Source organism: Cetorhinus maximus, chromosome 1 (assembly GCF_964194155.1).
Source record: "Cetorhinus maximus chromosome 1, sCetMax3.hap1.1, whole genome shotgun sequence".
NCBI lineage: Eukaryota > Metazoa > Chordata > Chondrichthyes > Lamniformes > Cetorhinidae > Cetorhinus > Cetorhinus maximus.
The window spans coordinates 141,295,115-141,318,953 of record NC_135879.1 but is presented as its reverse complement, the minus strand read 5'-3'; the positions used below and the strand labels follow the sequence as shown (position 1 = coordinate 141,318,953).

The 23,839-nt window shown below is 41.2% G+C and overlaps 1 protein-coding gene across 1 annotated transcript in view; it reads right to left on the bottom strand.

Moving 5' to 3' along the window:
* Positions 1 to 16,412: 16,412 nt before the first annotated feature.
* slain2 (SLAIN motif family, member 2) overlaps positions 16,413 to 23,839 on the bottom strand; it is a 66,053-nt gene continuing 58,626 nt past the window's right edge. Inside the window, exon 8 of the mRNA XM_078547532.1 lies at positions 16,413 to 19,434. Within this exon, the coding sequence (XP_078403658.1) occupies positions 19,368 to 19,434 (67 nt within the window). The 3' untranslated portion in view covers positions 16,413 to 19,367. The remainder of the gene's footprint in view (positions 19,435 to 23,839) is intronic.

The window sequence follows — 23,839 nt, the reverse complement described above, 5'->3', positions numbered from 1 at the left end:
CATGGGAAGTTTGAACTTTGGGGTACCCCCCAGATACCCTGCCCTGAAGTCTGGAAGTTGAAAGGCCAATATAAAATAAAGGGAACAATTCTAAAGGGCGTGCAGGAACAGAGGAACCTGGAGGTATATGTGCACAAATCATTGACAGTGGCAGGACAGGTTGAGAGAATGGTTAATAAAGCATTCAGCATCCTGGACTTTATAGATAGGGACATCGAGTACAATAGCAAGGAAGTTATGATAAACTTATGGAAAGCACTGGTTTGACCTCAACTGGAGCATTGTATCCACTTCAGGGGGCCAGAGTTTAGGTGAAGGCATTAGAGAGGGTACAGAAAAGATTCGCAAGAATGGTACCAGGTATAGTTACATCGATAGATTGGAGAAGTTAGGGCTGTTCTCCTTGGAGAAGAGAAGGTTGAGAAGTGATTTGACAGAGTTGTTCAGAATCAGGAGGGTGGAGACAGTAGATGGGGAGAATATATTCCAATTGTTGGAAGGATCAGGTGCCAGAGGACACTGATTTAAGATGATCAGCAAAGAAGCAATGGTGACATGAGGAAAAACCTTCTTAAGCAGTGAGAGGTTAGGATCTGGAATGGACTGCCTGAGAGTGTGGTGGAGGCAGATTCAACTGTGGCTTCAAAAAGAGAATTCAACCATTGACTGAAGAGGAAATATTTGCAGGGCTATGGAAGAAGGCTGAGGAGTGGCATTAGGTCATTGCTTTTGCAGAGTAGGCATAGACACGATGGGCCAAAGGGCCTCCTGTGACAGTTCTATGATATGGTTCTATGATGTCCACTTATTTCTGTACTCTCTTGCACATGGCACCAGCAACAATCCAGAGATTACTGCCGTTGAGGTCCTGCTCATTAATTTCTTTCCAGCTCCTTAAAATCTGCTTTCAGGGCCTCATCTCTCTTTTCACCTAAGTCATTGATACCAATACAGACCATGACCTCAGGCTGTGCACCATCCCTGCCCCCCTCAAACTGTAAACCGGTCAGAGAGCGAGATACACTCGGAGGACTGTGGCAATACCTGCCTGGTCCTCCTTGTCTGCCTGGCCATCATACATTTCCTGTCTGCTTGCACAATCTTAAGCAATTGGTTGACTCCCTACATCAATGTTATCCATACAGCTCTTAGCCTTGTGGATGTACTGCAGTGACTTCAGCTGCTACTCAAGTTCCAAAATCAAGGACTCGAGCTCCTCCAGCTCATGACATTTCCAGCATATGTGGTTATCTAGGGCACAAAAATATGTCCTGAAACTTCTAAATGCTACAGGATGTGCATCCGATGGGAAAGGAGGGTGCTGCCCTGCATTTGTTTATTAGATGATTAGCTAAACTTACCAGATATAAAAATGACTTGCCCCTTAGCTGGACGGAAAAGAACTCACCAGCTAATCACCAAACACCTCGCGTGCTCTTAGTCCTGGGCTCTCCAGTTGAAGACTACTTCTGTTAGAGAGTGGGAGTCAATTAGCTCAGTTGGCTAGTGTGTGCTTCAGGGTAAAGCTCCCAGCATGGGTCCAATTCCTAGTCTGGATAGGGTAGTTCTGGGCCCTGCCCCTTTGAGTGGAAGACAATGGCAAACCATCACTGACCAATGAAAACAGCTCAGGTTGAAGTGATAGCACAAAATGAGCTAAGGATCTGCCTTGAGGCAGAGCACATATACCAGGTAAATTTCTTAAAGAAAGAAACTAGTTACTGTTTACTCACTCGCAGAGCTCCTCTTTTAGTTGCTTTACATTTAAGCACTCAACGTCACAAAACTGCCAAAACCGTCTGTGGTTGGTTACTTGTAATAGCGTGGGACATACAATATGATGGTTGTTCCAGCATTCTGCTCTATTCATTATTCTAATAGTTCTTGCATCCTGCAGTTCACACTGTGGATAATGAGGCTAGATTGTTGGATAAAGATATAATCAGTTAGATGCCAGTTCTTGGATCGAGATATATTCAATATATTTTTCTGCATATCTGGCTAATGAAGAGCCTATTGCTGGCGAGCTTGTGCTCAACACATTTTCTCAAAAGAAGGAACCATTGCAATTGCCCTTCTAAAAATTGATGTTCAGTCTTGGGTGTACTCACAAGGTACACAGTAGCATGCAGGTACAGCAAGCTACCAAGAAGGCAAATGGCATATTGGCCTTTATTGCAAGAGGATTGGAGCACAAGAACAGGGAAGCCTTTCTACACTTGTTCAGGGCTCTGGTGAGACCTCACCTGGAGTATGTTGGCTTGGTTTGATTATAGAATGGTCTCTCTTAAAGAAGTGTTTGTGGTCTTCAGTAGGTTAACTGTAAGTCTTTATTAACAAGTAAAACTATTTACACATGTACAGTTAAGGGTACAGACTAGGAGCTATCTCCATGCTTAGGTCTTTTCCCATCTCTATTCAACACCACACTGATCCATTGGGTCTGGGTCATGTACTTTCTTACATCATTGTGTGGGTGATACTGTACTCAGTCCCATGTTAACCCTGTATGTGCCAGACCCCTATACTACTACACCTCCCAAGCCTTTAGCCAATGTATATGGAGTTATATTAGTTTACTTCATGTCTTACATTGTTATCAGTCTTGTGCATTTACATTGTTGTTACCACATTACTGCTATTTCAACACTACTGCTATTATTGTATTAGCATTATTACAACATTCTCACTACCCCATCTTTCCCATTTAAGTCCTTGAATTTACAGATTCCGACAGCCAGGAGGCCTTATAACACTTCCATACCTTGTTCGCTGTTCTGTTGGAGGAGTTGTAGGCTCTGTTGGTTCTGGTTCTTCCTGTTGGCTTGGAGGTTGGGCCGGCATTTGGGTATGTTTTTATTCCTTTCTTTCATTCCTTTGTGTTGAACCACACTTCAGCTGTTGCATTGATCAGTGGTTGCTGCTACTCTAAATCGTTTCTTGCGGGGTAGACGAACATTGTACTCATCTCCTTGTCACTTTTTTCTTTTCTTGTTTCTACGTGCAGCCATCTCAATGCCCACTGTGGCTGAGGAACAGTGTCCCTGTGGTGAGAAGAAAGTTTAATGGTACTCTCACCTCTGCTTTTTGTTGTCGATGTTGGGAGACAGCTACCAGCTTCTAGCTTTCCATGTGGTCGTGGCACGTTGGCTGGAATCTGCAGTGTCTGCATATTGGTTGCTGTGTTGACCGACTTGTACATACTGTGCCGAGGTTGGAGGTACAGGCTTCTCAGACTGCTGATCACTCTCTTGTACCACTTTCACTGGAGGCATCATGGTTATCTCGTGGACGGTAGGCTGGTCTGACCACTTGGAGTTGTCTGGGACCTGCCATGAGAATGGAAAAACCCGCTCTGCAAATAAAGAAAGTTCAGAGCTGAAGTTCGAGTCTGAATACTCTTTAGTATTTGAGGATTCAGGACCGTGCTGTTCTGACTAATGACTGTGGTTGTCTTGACATCCTCTGCCATCTGGAGGAGTTCCAAGGCTACGCAGGCATCCCTGCTCAGGAACAAAAAAGGCTGGTTACAGATGACGTACATCAGCTCAAAGATCTGCTGGCTGCCATTCCTCAGTGGTTCCAGGATCATGCCAATGACTGGAAGTTGGGTTCATCCTTGCCTGTAAAGTGGAGTGTCCGCCATTCGAAGCCAGAGGTCTTTCAGCCATGGTTCCTTGTCTGACAGGACTGTCACGCTGACACCTGAATCGAATTTAAAATTTGTTTGATGACCATTGACCATGTGCATTCCAGAATGAGAAACCACAATCCTTCACCTCACCCAAGGAACGGGGCTGTGTGTCTTCCGGGTTATTGGTCTCGGCCTCGTGGATTACTTTTGGGCCTTCTGCGTGTTTCTGGGGTTTTGACTTGCACAGTTTGTCATAGTGCCCCATCCTGTTACAGTGGAAAATGCTGTATTCGCAGGACACTGCTCTCTCCTGTGGGGGCATTTCGCACACCACAGTGCTGGCAAGGTCACTCTACTAGATGGTTGGGGAATTGCTTTCCCTGATCTGAATGGTCCCTATATCTTTGTGGCCTGATAAGCTTGAGTGAGGGTTGGCTTCTGCCCCTTAAGATTGTTCTGTGCTGCAAGCAGAGTTCAGATAGTTTAAATATCTGGGTTGCCTTGTCCAGGGATAAATCTTTTTTTAGCTCATAGGAAGTCAGAGAGTTTATCATTTGTTACACCCACCACTATTCTGACTCTGATGAGTTTAGGCTTTAAATCTCCAAATTCACATCCCTCTGCCATCCCGTGGAGATGATTTATGAAGGAATCAATAGGTTCACCAGGCAGTTGCAACCTTTTATTTGATTTAGCTCTCTCCAGTATTCTATTGGTTTGCAAATTAAAATAAATGTTAAAAGATTTTAAAACCTCCTCCAATTTGGCTGAGTGATTCATTAATACACTTTCTTACAATGATGTCATCTGCAATCGGGCCTATAAAGCAATGTGTTCACCTGCTCTTCTTCTGACTTTTCATTTAAACCAGAAGTGATGCTGTATCTTAAAAATTTTCCTCCAAAGACCCCAATTTTGTAATTGGCCTGGGCATTGGGTTAGTCTAAATTGAGTTGCATGTGTTTAATTGTGAACCATGTTAAAATTTTTAAATTGTATGTGCAGCTTTAAGAGCTTACAGGCTTTTGAGATAGCATCACCAGTGATTCCAAAACAAAGGGATTTCCTGTGCTTGCTGGTTATGGCGTGCTCTGCAAACTGGCGATGGCGCGCTTCTTGAAGGAGACCCTAGATCGCCTGTATGCCAACTTCTTCGTTCCGTGGTTTGCTATGACAAGCAACGAGGCATTTGAATTTAAAGTTATGCTTGCTGTTTTCTGAGCTGCACAGCCGTGATGTTCCTGAGAGATTTAAATAATTAATTCTTTTTTCTTGTCTTATGAATTCGGAAGCCATGTGTTGGGGGCTTTGGCTGGGGAACTGGGTTTTGGTGATGGGCTTTCCTTCAATGGCACCTCTGACACTGAATTAAGAAAACGGTTCTCAGGGCTGCCTGTTGCCTGGAACTTTAAAGGCTCTGTGGACTCTGCGCTCTGAAGCTGGATTCAATGCAGAAAAAATCTCTGTCAGAGAATGCTCCAGGGAAAAAGCCTGGAAGCTAAAGGCAAAGTTTCTCTACATCTTCAGCTTCTCTCAGGTCAGAATTTTCATTGAAGTTTTATTTTAGTCTTTCAGCATCTCAGTTTGTTTCAGCATTTTAGAAAGGTTGAGGGTTTTTGATCCCCAGCTGCCACCATGTTGGGTGGGTGTTGGTTAAATAACAGTATCTCTTGAAGAAGTCTTCTTAGTCTTCAGTAGATTAAGCGTAATCCTTTATTAACAAGTAGAACTATTTACACATGTAAGAGCTAGAATCTATCTCCATACTTAGGTCTTTTCATCTCTGCTCAATGCCACACTGGCGCTGGGTCTGGGTCATGTGCCTTCTTACATCACTGTGTGGGCAGTACTGTAATCAGTCCCACATTAACCCTGCATGTACCGGACCCTTATACTACAAAGCATTGTGTGCCGTTTTGGCCTCCAATATTAAGGAAGGATGCACTTGCATTGGAGGTGGTACAGCAAAGGTTTACTAGTTTGGGTCCTGGGATGAGAGGCTTGTCCTATGATAAAAGGCTGTGTAAATTGTGCTTATACTCTCTGGAGTTTAGAAGAATGAGAGGTGATCTCATTTAAACATACAAGATTCTGAAGGGCTTGACATGGTAGATACCAGGAGGTTGTTTTCCCTGACAGGGGAATTTAGAACACAGAGGCACAGTCTCAGAATAAGAGGTCAATCATTTAGGACGGAGGTGAGGAGAAACATCTTTGAAGAGTTGTGAACCTTTGGAATTCTCTACCTCAGAAGGTTGCAGATGCTCCATCAATGATGATATTTTAGGCTGAGATAAACATACTTTTGGTCTGTCAGTGAATCAGGGTATAAGGGGATAGGATTTAATGGCAGAGCAGGCTCAAATGGTCGTGTTGGTTTACTCCTGCTCCTTCTGTTACGTTCTTTCCAACACCTTTAAACACATTCCAAACCCACATTTACAGCCTAGAAGTGCAAGGGCAGCAGGTATCTGGGAACACCACCACCTCCAACCTGACTTGGGAATATATCACTGTTGACTGGTTAGAATCATGGAACTATCTCCCAACAGAGATGGGCAATAAAAATACTGGCTTTGCCAGCGACACCCACATCCAATGAATGAATAAAAAGACATTGCTACCAACCTATATACTGAAGTATGAAAATTTCATCTGTTGATCTTGCAGTAATTACATCACTCATATTTCCATAAAATCTCTTCATCTGATTTTCATCCATTATCGCTGGTGCATAGGCACCAATTACTTAGTGTTCATATTTCTGCGGTAGTCTCTATCATCAGCATTTTAGATATCTGTTGCAAGACTAGTGCAGAGGAATTCAATTGCAAATCTTATCCTAGCAGCACAGGGTACCCCATCTACCTGGGCATATAAGATGAAAACGTTCCACCTTTTCAGCTTGTCCAGTTTTGCTCGGTGCAGCGAAGCTATCATTTTTAACTGGCTGTGGTGTTATCAACACAATTCTCCACTCTATTTTGTATCTTGTCTGTGAAAGCTACTGGTGTTTTTATAGCCTGCTCTATGTTAAGTGTGGCTTGCCAAATGCAATTAACTGACCTAGTTAAGATTAGCAATGTTTTAAAGAAGATGAACAGTTCAAAACCTGAATAGGGCTGCTTAGTTCTACATGATGCTAAAGTCTCATGAATCCAGCACTGAGTCAACTCAGCTCTATTTAAGAAAGGGACTATCTAGAAGCACACTACATTGTGCTTGCACATGAACAGGAGAAGAGCACATCCTGAGTGGGGCACAGCCAGAGTGGGTATTGGCAATTTGGTGCAAAGCGGGAAATCTGTGCATAGAGGACAAGGTGCTCTTTGCATTTTTTCCTTGCTATCCAACTTCTTAAATCTTCAGAGTGTGCTGCAGCAGTAGAGGCTACAAAGGAAAGGAATCACTGGTAAGTAGTGGGTAAGGTATTTACTACTTTAATCGCTTATAGTTTAAGGTCTTTTTGTGGTTTACAGTTTGTATACTCTGCAGTAACGAGGATCAGGAAAGAAGGGCCCCAGAGTAATTGACTTAAAAGGTTTAATTTAAAGGGATAAATTATGGCAGGAGCGCTCAAAGCCGTGGTGTGCTCCTCGTGCTCCATATGGGAAGCCGGGGACATTTCCAGTGCCCGGGACCAGCATGTGTGCAGGAAGTGTGCCCAGCTGCAGCTCCTGGAAGCTCGGGTTTCAGAGCTGGAACGGCGGCTGGGGACACTGTGGAGCGTCCGTGAGTCTGAGAGCATCGTGGATAGCACGTTTAGAGAGGTTGTCACACCGCAGATGAAGGGACTTGAAGGAAGGGAATGGGTGACCACCAGGCAATCAAAGAGAAACAGGCAGGTAGTTCAGGAGTCCCCTGGGGTCCCGCTCACAAATCGGTATTCCATTTTGGAGGCTGATGAGAGTGCTGGTTCCTCCAGGGAGTGCAGACAGAGCCAAGCTTCTGGCACCACAAGCAACCTGCCTGTACAGGAGGGGAGGAAGGGAGGAAGAGCAATAGTAATAGGGGATTCTATAGTCAGGGGAACAGATAGGCGCTACTGTGGCCGTCAACGTGACTCCAGGATGGTATGTTGCCTCCCTGGTGCCAGGGTCTGGGATGTCACTGACCGGCTGCAGGGCATCCTGAAGGGGGAGGGTGATAAGGCAGAGGTCATGGTACATGTTGGTACCAATGACATAGGTAGAAAGAGGGATGAGGTCTTGCATCAAGAACTCAGGGAGTTAGGCAGTAGACTAAAAAGCAAGACCTCTCGGGTTGTAATCTCTGGATTACTCCCAGTGCCACGTGCTAGCGAGGTCAGAAATAGGAGAATAGCGCAGATGAATACGTGGGTTAAGAGTTGGTGCAGGAGGGAAGGTTTAGATTCCTGGATCACTGGGACCGTTTCTGGGGAAGGTGGGACTTGTACAAGCGGGACGGTCTACATCTGAACCAGAGCGGGACTAACATCCTTACGGGCAGGTTTGCTAGTGCTATTGGGAGGAGCTTAAACTAATTCGGTAGGGGGAGGGGACACAGAATGTTAGCAGAATAGGGACACATCATAATACAGTAAAACAATCAAGTACAGCTGCATTAAGCTTCAAGGGAGTAAGGCAAGGCTGGATGGCCTCTACTTTAATGCCAGGAGAATTACAGGTAAAATGGATGAGTTAAGGGTGAGTATTGACAGGTGGAATTATGATATAGTAGCCATCATTGAGACATGGTTGAGGGAAGGGCAGGATTGGTAGCTCAACATTCCGGGATATAGAATCTTCAGGCGAGACAGGGGAGGGGGTAAAAGAGGAGGAAGCGTTGCATTATTAGTTAAGGAATCAGTTACTGCAGTAAGGAGAGATGATATCTTGGAGGGGGCATCGAATGAAGCTTTGTGGGTACAGCTTAGGAATAAAAAAAGGGCAGCCACATTGTTAGGTGTTTCTTATAGACCCCCAGATAGTCAGCGGGAAATTGAGAAGCAAATATGTGCACAATTTGTGGAGGTGTGTAAAAACAATAACAATAGGGTAATTATATTAGGTGATTTCAACTTTCCTAACATTAATTGGGATAGACATAGCGTTAAGGGCTTGGATGGAGTGGATTTCTTGAAATGTGTACAGGAGAACTTTTTAGGTCAATATGTAGAGGGTCCAACAAGGGATGGCGCAGTGCTGGACCTAATTCTGGGGAATGAAGCCGGTCAGGTGGCTGAGGTGGTGTTGGGCGAGCATTTTAGTGATAGCGACTACAACATGGTACAGTTTAAGTTTGTTATGGACAAAGAAATCGACAAGTTGCAAAAAAATGTTTTGGATTAAGGGAGAGTGGATTTTAGTAAAATAAGGCAGGATCTGGCAAAGGTAGCCTGGGAACAGTTACTTGTGGGGAAATCTACAGAGGAACAGTGGGGGTTGTTCAAAAAGGAAATGCGGAGGGTACAGGCTCAACATATTCCCTCTAGGGTGATAGGAAGGAGTAACAATCCCAGAGAACCATGGATGACCAGAGATATTCAGGTTACGATGAGAAGGAAGAGAGAGGCTTTTAGCAGGTACAAGGGAAGCAAATCAGCAGAGGCATTAGTGGAGTACAGACAGTGCAGGGTGGAGCTTAAGAAAGCAATTAGGAGAGCAAAGAGGGGATATGAGAAAGCTCTGGCTGGTAAAAGTAGGGAAAATCCCAAGATATTCTATAAGTATATCAATGGGAAGAGGATAACCAGGGAAAGAGTAGGGCCCATAAGGGACCAAGGGGGTGAACTATGGGTGGAGCCAGAGGACATAGGTATAGTGTTGAATGAATACTTCACATCCATCTTCACCCAAGAGAATGAGGATGAAGGTAACGAACTCGGGGAGAGACTGTGAGGTTCTTAAGCAAGTTGATATAGGGAGTGACAAGGTATTGGAGGTGTCGGCAGGCTTAAAAGTGGACAAATCTCCAGGTCCAGATGATTTGTTTCCTAGACTGCTGAGGAAGGCAAGGGAAGAGATCGCAGGGGCTCTGACCCAAATTTTTAATTCCTCTCTCGCAACAGGGGAGGTGCCAGAGGACTGGAGAACAGCTAATGTGGTTCTGCTATTTAAGAAAGGTTGCAGAGATAAGCCAGGGAACTACAGGCCAGTGAGTCTCACATCAGTGGTAGGGAAACTATTGGAGAAAGTTCTGAAGGAGAGTATTTATCTCCATTTGGAGAGGCAAGGTTTGATCAGGGATAGTCAGCATGGCTTTGTCAGAGGGAGGTCATGCCTAACAAATTTGATTGAATTTTTTGAGGAGGTGACCAGGTGTGTAGATGAGGGTAGTGCAGTTGACGTAGTTTATATGGATTTCAGCAAAGCCTTTGACAAGGTCCCACATGGGAGATTTATAAAGAAGGCAAATGCACATGGGATACAGGGTAATTTGATAAGGTGGATTCAAAATTGGCTTAGTTGTAGGAGACAGAGGGTTATGACAGAAGGATGCTTTAGTGACTGGAAGCTAGTGTCCAGTGGCTTACCACAGGGATCTGTGCTGGGTCCCCTATTATTTGTCATTTATATAAACAACATAGATGACTATGTGGGGGGTAGGATTAGTAAGTTTGCGGATGACACAAACATTGGCCAGGTGGTTAACAGTGAGGTTGAGTGTCTTGGGCTACAGGAAGATATAGACGGGATGGTCAAATGGGTAGATAAGTGGCAGATGGAATTTAACCCTGAAAAGTGAGAGGTGATACACTTTGAAGGAGTAATTTGACAAGGAAGTATTCAATGAAAGGCATGACACTAGGAAGTTCTGAGGAACAAAGGGACCTTGGCGTGTGTGTCCATAGATCTCTGAAGGCGGAGGGGCATGTTAGTGGGGTGGTGAAAAAGGCATATGGGACACTTGCCTTTATCAATCGAGGCATAAATTACAAAAGTAGGGAGGTCATGTTGGAGTTGTATAGAACCTTGGTGAGGCTACATCTGGAGTACTGTGTGCAGTTCTGGTCGCCACATTATAAGAAGGATGTGATTGCACTGGAGGGGGTGCAGAGGAGATTCACCAGGGTGTTGCCTGGGATGAAACATTTAAGTTATGAAGAGAGGTTGGATAGACTTGGGTTGTTTTTGTTGGAGCAGAGAAGACTGAGAGGCGACCTGATCGAGGTGTACAAGATTATGAGGGTCATGGACATGGTGGATAGGGAGCAGCTGTTTCCCTTAGTTGAAGGGTCAGTCACGAGGGGGCATAAGTTCAAGGTGAGGGGCAGGAGGTTTAGGGGGGGGATGTGAGGAAAATCTTTTTTACCCAGAGGGTGGTGACAGTCTGGAATGCGCTGCCTGGGAGGGTGGTGGAGGCAGGTTGCCTCACATCCTTTAAAAAGTACCTGGATGAGCTTTTGGATGTCATAACATTCAAGGCTATGGGCCAAGTGCTGATAAATGGGATTAGGTAGGTAGGTCAGGTGTTTCTCACATGTCGGTGCAGACTCGATGGGCCGAAGGGCCTCTTCTGAACTGTGATTCTGTGATAAACAACCAAGATCCCAGATTACTTGTTTTAATTCAGGGTTCTTTAGTGCAGCAAAACCAGAAAATGCTGGAAGATCTCAGCAGGTTGAACAGCATCTGTGGAGAAAAAAATACAGAGTTAATGTTTCGAGTCCTTATGACTCTTCTTCAGACTCTTCTCCATTGCAGCCTTGGCAAACTGAGTACAGCTGACCACCTGAGTGAAGACTTGGAGTTTGGTGAGAGGGGAGTTTTAAGTGTTAATTTTGTTCTTAAATTTAGCTCTTACAATCTAATCTCATCTGTAATTAGCAGTAACTGAGAAGTACTGTGTAAGCAGGCTAAGTTCTTTCTTGCAGTTTGGACAGCGTAAACTCACTCTCAGCTGTAGAAACTGAGTAGTTAATTAGCTAACTGGCTGAATCTGGTTACTGTAGCCCCAGTTCAGTTCTTTTCTATTCCTAAGATTTAAAATAGTACATAATTTGGTTGTAAAGTTAATAAAATATATAAGAAAGCAATATAAATAACTGATTAATGTAATTAAGTAATTACTTAAAACACATAAAGGATGGTGGGACAGGTGGTGTCAAGGCTGCAGCATGTAGGAGTTCCCGTATAACATTGTGATCCAGGGCAAACACGTCTGCAATAAGTGTTTGTGGCTTGATGAACTTTGGCTCAGAGTCATTAGGCTGCAGACTCTGCGACACAGGGATGGGGAAAGTTACCTGGATGCTTTATACCAGGAGGCAGTCACACCACTTAGGGATAGGGTCTTCTGATTTGGTCAGGAACAGGAGGGTGTGACTGCGAGTCCGGCAGGTAAGGGGACCCAGCGGGCAGGAGTGTGAGACGCTGCAATTGTCCAACAGGTTTGAGGTTTTTTCAGTTTGTTTGGATGAAAGTGGGGACTGCAGGGTGGATGAGCAAATTGACCATGGCACTGTGGTACAGGAAGCCATCCAAGTGGGGGGAGCAAGGAGGAATGTAGTGGTAGTAGGGGACAGTATAATGAAAGGGTTTGACACAGTTCTCTATAGCAAAGTGCGCGAGCCCAGGCAGCTGTGTTGCCTGCCCGGTGCCAGGGTCAGGACATCTGCTCGGGGCTGGAGAGGAAATTGCAGTGGGAGTGGGGAGGATCCAGTGGTCGTGGTCCATGTAGGTACCAACAACATAAGCAGAATAAGGAAGGAGGTTCTGCAGAGGCAGTAAGAGGATCTTGGCACCAAATTAAGCAGAACTTCAAAGGTAATAATTTCTGGATTATTACCCGAGTTATGTGCAAATTGACATAGGACAAATAAGATTAGAGAAATGGATGCGTAGCTCAAAGACTGGTGCGGGAGAAGTAGGTTCCAGTTTGTGAGGCACTGGCACCAGTATTGGGGAAAGTGGGATCTGTACCATTGGGACGGTCTACACCTGAACCGTGCTGGGGCTGGTGTCCTCACGAGCTGCCTAACTAGGGAAGTAGAGAGGGATTTAAACTGAATAGTGGGGGCGAGGGATAAAATTTGGGAAGATGTAGAAAACCAAAGAGTAGAGACAAGGCAAAAGAGAGAGTTATTAATATGGGAAATGATAAACAGACTGTGACAGGGACACAGAGTACAAATCTAAGAGTAAATCAGCAATAAGGCTAGACACTACCAAAATAATAAGACAAAACTAAAGGCTCTATCTAAATGCATGTAGCATTCGAAACAAAGTGGCTGAACTGATAGCACAAATAGAAATAAATAAATATAACCTGATAGCCATTACAGAGACATGGTTACAGGATGACATAGATTGGGACCTGAATATTGAAGGGTGTGACATTTAAGAAGGACAGGAAGTTAGGAAAAGGTGGAGGGGCGGCTCTGTTAATTAATGATGGTATTGGCACGTTAGAGAGGGATGACCTAAGTTCAGGAAACCAGGATGTGGAAGCGGTTTGGGTTGAGATGAGAAATGATAAAAGCAAGAAGTCACTTGTGGGAGTGGTGTACAGGCCTCCTAATTGTAACTACACAGTAGGACAGAGTATAAAGGATGAGATAATGGGAGCTTGCCGGAAAGGTACAGCAATAATCATGGGGGATTTAAAGAAAAAGCATATAATTATGCAAAGACAGGTCACAGGTCAGGAGAATGGAAAGAACAAAGAACAGCAAAGAATGACAAAAAGATTAATAAAGAGGGAAAAATTAAGTATGAGAGAAAGCTAGCCAGTAATATAAAGATGGATAGTAAGAGTTTCTATAGAAATTTAAATAAGAAAAAAGTCAACAAAGTGAGCGTTGGTCCTTTACAGAGTGCATCTGGGGAATTGATAATGGAAAATAGGGAAATGGCAGGTAAATTAAACAGATACTTTTATTCGGTCTTCACTATAAAGGACACAAGTAATATCCTGGAAATAGCTGCAAATCAGGAAATGGAAGGGAAAATTACAATCGCCAGGGAAGTGGTATTGAGCAAATCGTTGGGGCTGCGTGCTGACAAATCCCCAGGTCCAGATGGACTTCACCCTAAAGCCTTGAAAGAAGTGGCTAGTGCGAGAGTTGATGCACTGGTTTTAATTTTCCAAAATTCCCTAGATTCAGGGAAGGTTCCATTAGATTGGAAAATAGCAAATATAACTCTTTTGTTCAAAAAGTAAGGGAAACAGAATGCAGGAAATTGAAGCAGGCCAGTTAGCTTAACGTCTGTCATGGGGAAAATGTTAGAAGCTATTATTAAAGATGTTATAGCACGGCATTTAGAAAAATTCAAAGCAATCAGGCGGAGTCAACATGGTTTTGTAAAAGAGAAATCATGTTTAACCAAATTATTGGAGTTCTTTGAAGGAGTCAGATGTGCTGTGGATGTACTGTACTTAAGATTTCCAGAAGGCATTTGATAAAGTGCCACATCAAAGGTTATTGCAGAAAATAAAATCTCATGGTGTCGGGGGTAACATTTTGAAGGGGATAGAAGATTGGCTGGCTAACAGGAGACAGAGATGACCTAAATGGGTCTTTTTCTGGTTGGCAGGATGTGACGAGTGGTGTGCCACAGGGATCAGTGTTGGGGTCTCAACTTTTTACAATTATGTAAATGACTTGGATGAAGGGGCTAAAGAAATGGTTGCTAAATTTGCAGACGACACAAAGAATTGTGAAGAGGTTGTAAGGATGCTACAAAGTGACATAGATCGGTTAAGTGAATGGACAAAGATTTGGTAAATGGAGTATAATGTAGGCAAATGTGAAATTGCTCATTTTGGCAGGAAGAATAAAAAAGCTTATCTAAATGGTGAGAGATTGCAGAGCTCTGAGATTCAGAGGGATCTGGGTGTCCTAGTGCATGAATCACAATATTAGTATGCAGGTAATTAGGAAAACTAATAGAATGTTACCATTTATTGTGAGGGGAATCAATTACAAAAGTAGGGAGGTTATGCTTCACTTGTACAGGTCTCAGTTGAGACACCACATCTGGAGCATTGTGTACAGTACTGGTCTCCTTATTTAAACAAAGGTGTAAATGCATTAGTTCAGAGAATGTTTACTAGGCTAATACCAGGAATGGTCGCCTTGTCTTATGAGGAAAAGCTGGTTAGGCTTGTATCCACTGGAATCTAGAAGAGTAAGAGGCAACTTAATTGAAACACAAAATCCTGAGAGGTCTTGACAGGGTGGATGTGGAATGTTTCTTCTTGTGGGAGAATCTAGAACTAGGGGTCATTATTTAAAAATAAGGGCTCACTCATTTAAGACAGAGATGAGGAGAAATTTTTTCTGAGGGTTGAGTGTCTTTTGAACTCTTCCTCAAAAGGTGATGGAAGCAGAGTCTTTGTATACTTTTAAGGCAGAGCTAGTTAGGTTCTTGATTAACATGGGGGTGAAAGGTTATCGGGGGTAGGCAGGAATGTGGGGTAGAGGTAACATTCAGATGAGCTATGATCTTATTGAATGGCGGAGCAGGCTCGAGGGACTGTGACCTACTCCTAATTCATATGTTCGTATGCAAGTCTGCAGTTATGGCTTGCAGTGTCATTAAACCTGCTGTCAGAAGGCACTACTACATTGCTTTATCTCAGCTCCTTCAACAAAAGGAAAAACCAGAACAGAAATTATTTGAATTAAACTGACTTATCACAAGCTGATACATTCTCCAGTTCCTTAGTGTGTTGTAACGTCAACATGATCGGTAAACATTGGAATTCAGTTCATGAGAAATCAGAGAACTCAAATACTTTGCACCTTTCATTGCAGTTAGGATCCTTGGGTATGCTGGAGATCAAAGTTTGAACTCAAATGCAGAATGGTCAAATTGTGCTGGTTTCTCTGTCTTGCCTTGAACCTATGACTTTCCAGGTATTTACAGCCCTTTTCATAGTAAGGCTACCTGAAATATTGGCACTCAGGTAATGAAAGTACATAAGCTCTTTCATCACATCTCAGTTGACTGCAATGTTAGATTTACTATGTTGATTCTGCACTCTTGCAGGATGTTGGGCCTGAGTGACAATCATCTTCAATTTCTCTTTCAGAATGGAGGAATTCATGGTCCACAGTCTAGGTTCAGTTAGCTACTCCCTTCTGTGTAATGGGGAAGAGGGGGTAGGGAGGAGAAGTGGTGGCAAAAGATCTTAGTGACCAACAATTTGTAATTTAGAAAAAAATTGAGCTTATAAAAGTATTTAACAATAAGACTTCAGCCAAAGGAAAATCATTAGGGGGCTATTAGATTTAGATTTCCATAAGCAAAAGAAGGAATAATGAATCAAGGCGGCATTTGCTTTCCAAGGTTAGGAAGTCATTTCTAACACTATTTAATCCTTCTCTTCCCCACCATTTACAGTATAGAGCAGTCAGGTTTTTAACTGCAGTTTTCATGAAGTAACGAAGGAATCTACCAGTCAAGTTCAGTGACATTTAGCATAATGATACAGACAGATCCTCCAGCTCAGATTTAAATGAAAGAAAATAGTTTCATGATCTTTTAAACTCCCCCGACCCTCCTTGACCCAAATGTTTAAGCATTAAAAAAAATCAGAAAACCTTTACAAGCCGTGGCAGAAGTTACATTCCAAAGACATAGCAATTCAATTCTAGCACAGAGGAATTTAATTAAGTTGTTCATTAATAAGGAATTGTAGACAAGCTAATTTATGCAAATATACCATTTACAATGGTTCTGATCAAGACTATATTCCCTGGTTACTTTCCTTTTTCATAGCTGATACGTTGGCAGAATGTATATGCACAGCTACAAATCAGTTGGTTCCTCTGTTCAATAGAAACAGACTTCAGTAATACAATATGAAATAGTTTTCCAATGTCAAGAACTGTTTATTTTTTTCAAACAAGATGATTCTTGCATTTTTTTTAAAACAAGTTCATTAACATTACAAAAGTTACATAGAGCAAAAAATTAAATATTGAAAGCAATATATGACCATTTATTCACATTGGAGTAGACAATACTCAAGCTATTGGCACAAAAATTAACCCACATTCAACAAACAAAATTATAACCTCAAAAATGAATTTAAATTATAGGCACTATTTTTCATTATATAAAATTAAGAATTCCACACTTCTCAGGGTGAAAGCAAGTTTATTTTGCCCACAGCATTTTAGTTCAAAGTTGTTTGTGTGTCAAATGTGATTAATTCCTCTACAGTTAACTAAACCACTGTGGGGTGGTAACATGCCTTTCATTTTACTGATCAACATATTCTTAAGATTACCGTAAGGTTTTATTTTTGTCCAATTGTGTCTCGCAGAATTGCAGTGTGCAAGTGTATACTTGTGTATGTATAACATGTTAAAACAAAAAAGTTTTCTACTAAAAACAAAAGAAACCCACTATTGTGCACTGTCAACATTCGTAGTCATTTTCTGAAGGAAGTCCCACAACTTGGAATGAGTTTGTGGTTACATCACTTCACCCCCACGAGGTGCTGTTTAGAAGATTTTTCCAGCCTTCACTCTGCATCAGTTTTCAAACATAATATCCTTCCTGTGGAAAGGACTAATCCAAACCTCTAACTTTTGAAAATACTGTTTACCTCAACACAAATTAAGAAATAATATTTGTAATGAAACCAAACTCTTACACTGCCTATTCTCTTGGACTTGATTTTAGATAGTGAAAGGCAATTTGTAAAATATAATAAATATAATTCCCTCATTTAGGCAATTACTCACAGGGCAAACAAGTTTTATGGGTATTATATTTAAAAAGATGTTGACAGAAAACAGTTGTATATGCAGGATTACATTTGAACAAGTTCTTTCCCCTCAACACACGATTACATTCTCATGAATCCAGAGTTTTTCAGATCTATCCAACTTGTAGAACTGAGATGACATGACACTTCAGTTGGCCATTTAGATCAGTAAACAAACAAAAATCACATTCAGCTTGCTCACTATTTGTTCAAAAGGTATCACATGTCTATTCACACATTAACTGCAAACCTAATCATCTGTAATCCATGCTTACCCCTCACACTGTCCACTCAGTCACTCTATTCATCTGTTCACCCATCACCCCACATCCATCTCATTCACTCAGTCTACTCACTGGTAACTTTCATGTTTACTTCACTCATTCACTGACCACCTCTCCTAGCACACCTATCCCACTGTGTTATTGGCTCGAGCACTTGAATATTAAAGGAAATTTGGAAAGACTTTCTTCTAAATTTGCAAGGAAAAGTTCCTGTAATCAAATCCAAATATACTTCAAAATAATTAGCTTATGATTAACCACGTGAATATCAATTCAAGCTATTTTATGGCATCACCTGCAAAATAATAAACTTAGAACACACCCTGTAGTAGGCAAATATATTTAAATGTAAACTCAATCTTTCATAAGAATATACACAAGTGTAGTGATGTCTTTGAACAATGTAATTACTGAATATAGTACCTATTAGGCTGCAGTATTTATTGAACAGCTCCAAGCAACTGTTTGTATATGAGTGCATAGTTTAGACAGAACTATGTTGCATTATTATTTTAAGCACTGTGGTGTGATCAGATTACAACTTGAATGGACCAAGTTTTCACTGCCTACCTTTTAAGGAAACAAGTTACCAAAACAGACATGTCCTATTAATACACTGCATGCTGAAAACTTGGCTGCACATTAAAGCCATTCTTTCCTGAGCCAGTGCTGTACAATTTTACAAAAGCAATTGTGTAAAACACATTTGACTCTAAGCCCTTTGGCAATTAAACAAAAATTGTCAACTGCAAAAAAAAGATACTGAAGGTATTTTTTTTCCTTGGTGTGGGCAAAAGTTAAACAAAGTGCCTCACTCACAATATACACTCAACTTTCAAATTAAGCCATTTATCCACATGTATTTTATCTGCACAAAGCACCATTCAGGTTACAACTTGCCTTTTCTGACTAAATTTTCAGTCAGTTATACAGTACAACAGGACACAACTCCAGTGATCACCGGCAGGGCATCAAAAATTACATCAACTTGCTCATAATACATTTCAGCTTTTGCAATGATAACTTATTGGTGCAATTTTAACTTTGTGACCAAAAAATCATGAAGCTAATATTTCAGTGAGATATTACTACTGGGTATTAACATAAATTGCTACAAATTAAAATAACATTCCCTCCCTCCCCCAAACATCCAAAAATTTCACAAATAAAATTAGAAAAATGTGTAATTTGTCTTATATGTCAATCAATGTATTCATAACTATAACACTTTGGATGTTCTTTCTTGTCCTGAAATAAATCAGATTACCAGTAGGCTTTGGATTGCTGTGATACCAGCTGCCCATGATAATGGAATTGTGCCCTGCTTTACTTCCAGAACATCAAATTTGTAACTGGTACAATATCTGATTTCTACAAAACAGGATTCCACAAGTAGTCTTTTATTGATTATTCTAAAGTCTCAACAATGTTAGTTATCCATTTCCCCTACCAATGGTTGTTGTAATCTTTTTCTTTGGCATTTTTGGGATTGTGTCCAGACTTCTGCTTTTTTTGAATGACGACAAATTGCTCAAAAGCATTAAAACAATGGACAGTCATGGAAAACTGATTGTACATGTATGAAAAAGTCTGATGTTTAATGTCAATAAAGTGCTACTCCATGATCTCCACCAATTTGTGCTGATTTATGGCAGAGAACTGGATTTTCTCAAATCCTACTAAATCTCTCTGAACAGTAAGTAAAAAGTCCTTTTATTTCAGGAATAGTAGCGGAGCAAGCTTCAGACTCTTGGATAATCAGTTCAATAGCAACCATCTTTCCAGCTTTCATCTCTAATGCTGCCATAAGTCTTCGGAGTTGGCAATGACCTAGAAGTCAAATTATAGGAAGAGAAATTAATACACTTTACAGTACACTATTGTACTTTGATTGCAATTTAACAGTTGCACAACTTTACATCATTTAATTTAGATAATTTACACAATGGATAATGGAAACCAGAAAGCGGATACTATACATTTAAATCAACTTATATTTCTATAATAAACATTATGCATAAAGTGGATAGTGTGCACAACTTAACCCCTTCACTGATCAGTCACATTGATGTAAATAGTTATAGGAGGCTCTAACCATTGTAAAGCAGGGATGTAAAAATTCTTTGTTAGCCATATACTAAATTTAAATCCATGTTTCCATTAATGTATGATATAGTTCAAATTTCTCATACAAATAGATCTTTAATATTAGATACGACCATAGCTGAGAACAGCCCTTCTCAAATCTCCAGGCCTGCAAAATTCAAAAATAAAACATATCAGAAATACAAATGTATATAAATTGCCTGATCTTTGAAATCTGCTGCAAATCTTCCCAGATGTGAAATGTTAATGTACATATTCTTATTGAATTGCAAATAAGTAGTATGTTTAGAAACCAATGCATGACGCTGTGAAATTTAGTAGTATTCTATCTAGACCATATTGCTAGCGCCTGTTCAAAGCTAAACAGGTTCACACAGAATACAAGAGTACAGTTTCCCTTAGACAGTGCGCTGGCAATAAGATTTCCCAAAATTGGGCAAAATCAGCACAAAAGATTGTGAATCTTCATGTGCAAATCAAGTTTCTGCACTCTCTTGCACTAGTTTGAAAATCAATGTGCTATAGGCTGTCGACACCTCCAGAGTAAATGAATCACCGCTGTGGGTTTCCACTAATTACCTCCACCATTTAAGGTGGAGGAGATAATGTTTTCATTCCTTTTAGCCTGTTTGTCTGAAAGCAATATATCTCAAAAGCTAATGGATGGATTTCAACAAAACTTGATACATAGATAGGATATGGTCCAATGAAGAACTCATTAGTTTTTGGTGAATATGCAAACCAAGATCCTGGAATTCTTTTCAAAGGATCCATTAACATTGGGACATAGGGCAATTGGCTTTTAAAAAAAAAAAGTGGATTTTTAAACTTAGAATGCTGTGGATTGTCTCAGGTGCTGTGGTGGAATTTGTTACAGTTGTCAAAATGTGAGCAGAATTTTCAAAGCAGGTTGGTTCGGTGTACATTGGCCTGAAACCTCCTCCGTGAAATGCAAGCTCTTAATAAAATACTTCCTTTTTTAGCTTTGTAGATACAGAGCATCAGACAGGGAAAAGCCTCAAGAAAGAATGACAATTGTAATAACATTGAGTTAACAGCATGGTGAAGGTATGCCCTCTTCACTTCTTGTATTATTTCAAGGCCTTTGAGACGACCCATAAAATTAAGCTGTTCTTTTGAGTCCAAGGTCTCTAATGGTCTCAAATATCTTAAAAGCTTTTGGAAGTATTTTTTCTTAAATTTACTAAACAACTGAATACACCAATATAACTAGAAAATCATAGAAGTTTACAGCATGAAAGGAGACCATTTAACTCATCATTTCTGTGCCACCAACAAGTAGAAATCCAGCCTAATCCCACTCTCCAACTCTTGGGCCATAGCCTTATAGGTTACTGCGCTACATGTTTAACACTTTAAATGCAATAACAGTTTCTACCTCCACCAGCCATTTAGGCAGTGAGTTTTAGACCTCCACCCCAATCCGGGTGAAAAAAATTCTCCTGGAAGCTCCCTACCTCTTAACCTAAATCTATACCCCCTGGTTGTGCACTCCTCAAACAAGGGAAATAAGAGATTTCCTATCCATTCTATCTAGACCCTCAGAGTTAGGGGTCTCCTCTCAGCCCTCTGTTCCAAAGAAAACAACCCTAGCCTATCCAATCATTCCTCAACTAAGATTCACCACTCCAGGTGACATCCTTGTATATCTCCTCTATACCCTCCCTAGTGCAAACATCTTTCCAATACAGTAATTCCTCACTTAATCAGCTGCAATCCTAAAAAGTGCAACTTTAAATATAGTCAAGTGAATCAGATTTTCCCATTAGAATTGATGCGAAAGCTGTAGTAAGATTTTGTAGGACCTCACAAAAAAAATTGAAACATTATACCCTGTTGAAATAACGTACATTCCTAAATTCCCATATTTGTAAATGAAATAACAAAATAAATCTAAAAATAAAAATATGCTCTTTCTATTTGACTCCTGCTCGCCACCTCTTCTGCTTGCCCATCCTCCCGCTTACCACTTCCCTCTCCTGCCAATCCTCCTGCTTGTTGTTTCCCTCTCCTGCTCCTACTTGCTTACCACTTTGATCTTCCAAACCCTCACTGTGAGGGCATGGGAAAATGGTGGCCAGAGGGAGGAAGCGAATGTGGGAGAGAAAGGAGCTGTGAGCGGGAGGGGGACTAGCTGGAGAAAGGTGCGAATGGGAGAGTGAGAAGCAGCAAGATGGATAGGCTGTGAGCGGGAGGTGCCGGGGAGGGTCACCGGGGTTGTTGGCCCGATGTCAAAGAGTGCTAAAAACAGAAATCCCAATACTAAGTGCATACTGGCCCCATTATATCTCTGACATTAAAGCAGAATGACTTAAAATAGGGCAACTTAATCAGGGGCTTACTATAATACAGTGAACGGATCTGCATGTAGTCCTTGCCTAACTGCTGTTTAATACAGTTCCAGCAAAACCACCCTGCTTTTGCATTCCATGCTTTGGCTAATAAAGGCAAGAATCCTGTATGTTTTCTTGATAACCTTATCTACCCGTTTAGCCACCTTGAGGTATCTGTGGACATGCACTCCAAGATCCCTCTGTTCCTCTACACTACTCAGTCTCCGATCATTTATTGTGTATTCCCTTGCTATTTAGGCCTTCCCTAAATGCATTACTTCATATTTCTCCACACTGAATTCCATTTGTCAGTATTTCACTCACTTGATTAGCCAATTGATACCTTCCTTCTACATTTATCAACCACAAGGCCAATTTTTGTATTGTCCGCAAACTTCTTAATCAGACCCTTAATTTCAAGTCCAAAACAATGAAATATACCACAAAAAGCAAGGGACCCAGTACTGAACCCTATGGTACCACTCTAGTTTCTTGAAATCATTTTCAGTTATTTAAAATAGGACTACTCATGGGTGCTGAGCTAAAAACTGTTAAAAATATTTGTTTTTGTGATAAACCCATTTTCAGGTCAACTAGTCAAACTGCACCACTACTCTTTGATATGCAAAGGATTTTTCTGTTAAAGCAGTTTAAAAAAATTATAGGAATTCTGCCCAACTGTGCTGGTTCATGGCAAATTTTATGTTCAGAGATATGCAATAAAGGGGGCTAGCTGCCGGAGCCCATTATGCCTCCACAGAAAGCTCACCCTTTTGAAGCAACTAATTTCATGCTACTGGTACATGTTTGGGTCAGGGAGGAGGGGGGAAGCAGGACAGTGGAAGGGGGATCAATCACAGAGCAGTGTCAGTGGTACTGTGAAGTTGGGTGGAGGCCTTCTGCTCTTCCAGCTCCACAGCAAAGTTTTGTAAATATATATATATATATTTTTTAAAGATATATACCCATGCCTGGGAGCTGCTGTTGAGGCTGCAATGATCACTGAAGATTTCATGCCTCACTCATTGCAGGCCAATTTGTGAGAGTACCTAAACAGATGCTAGTCCATGGGACTTACTTGTTTGAAGCAACTGCCAGGAAAGTCTGAAAAATAGCCCAAACTAATTTTGGGTTGGATATTTTTGACGTGCCCTGAAGTACAGGATGTTTGCCCCTGAAAACTGTAGCTTTTTGAATTTGTATCCAATTTCTAACACCTTGTGGCTTTCAAAATATTTTCCTTTTAAGGAAAACAAATTAGAATGAGGAAAGCCACTGTATTTTTCTTTCTACCACTGTCTCATAGGTGTTAACAATTAGTATCTCTATCACAAATTTAACGGATTAGCAATTACCTTTTACTGTGTCACCTTCAAAAGTTAATGTTTTATTGAAAACAGATATATTAACACAAGATCCCTTTGCACATCCCCTCTACTTAAAATACTTAATAAACTTTAGAAAACCAAAATTAAAAACACCCTATATCTCAATGAAGAACTTTTAATTTGTCCTTGTTTTTCCAAAATTATTTTTAAGAAAACCGAGAGTTGAGATTGCAAGAAAAAGAAAAATATTTCATCAGTACAACAGTGAATAGAACTGGTGCATCCAACATACACACGCAGACAGCGCAATGCATATTTTGGCTCACCGAGCAGAACTCTGGGCAAAAGCATCATGTTCAAGCCCAAGCTTTTGAGAAAGACTGACGCCTTCATGCAAAAACTTTTAACAAAGACAGTAAGAGATAATTGAGTGGATAAACTTAATGG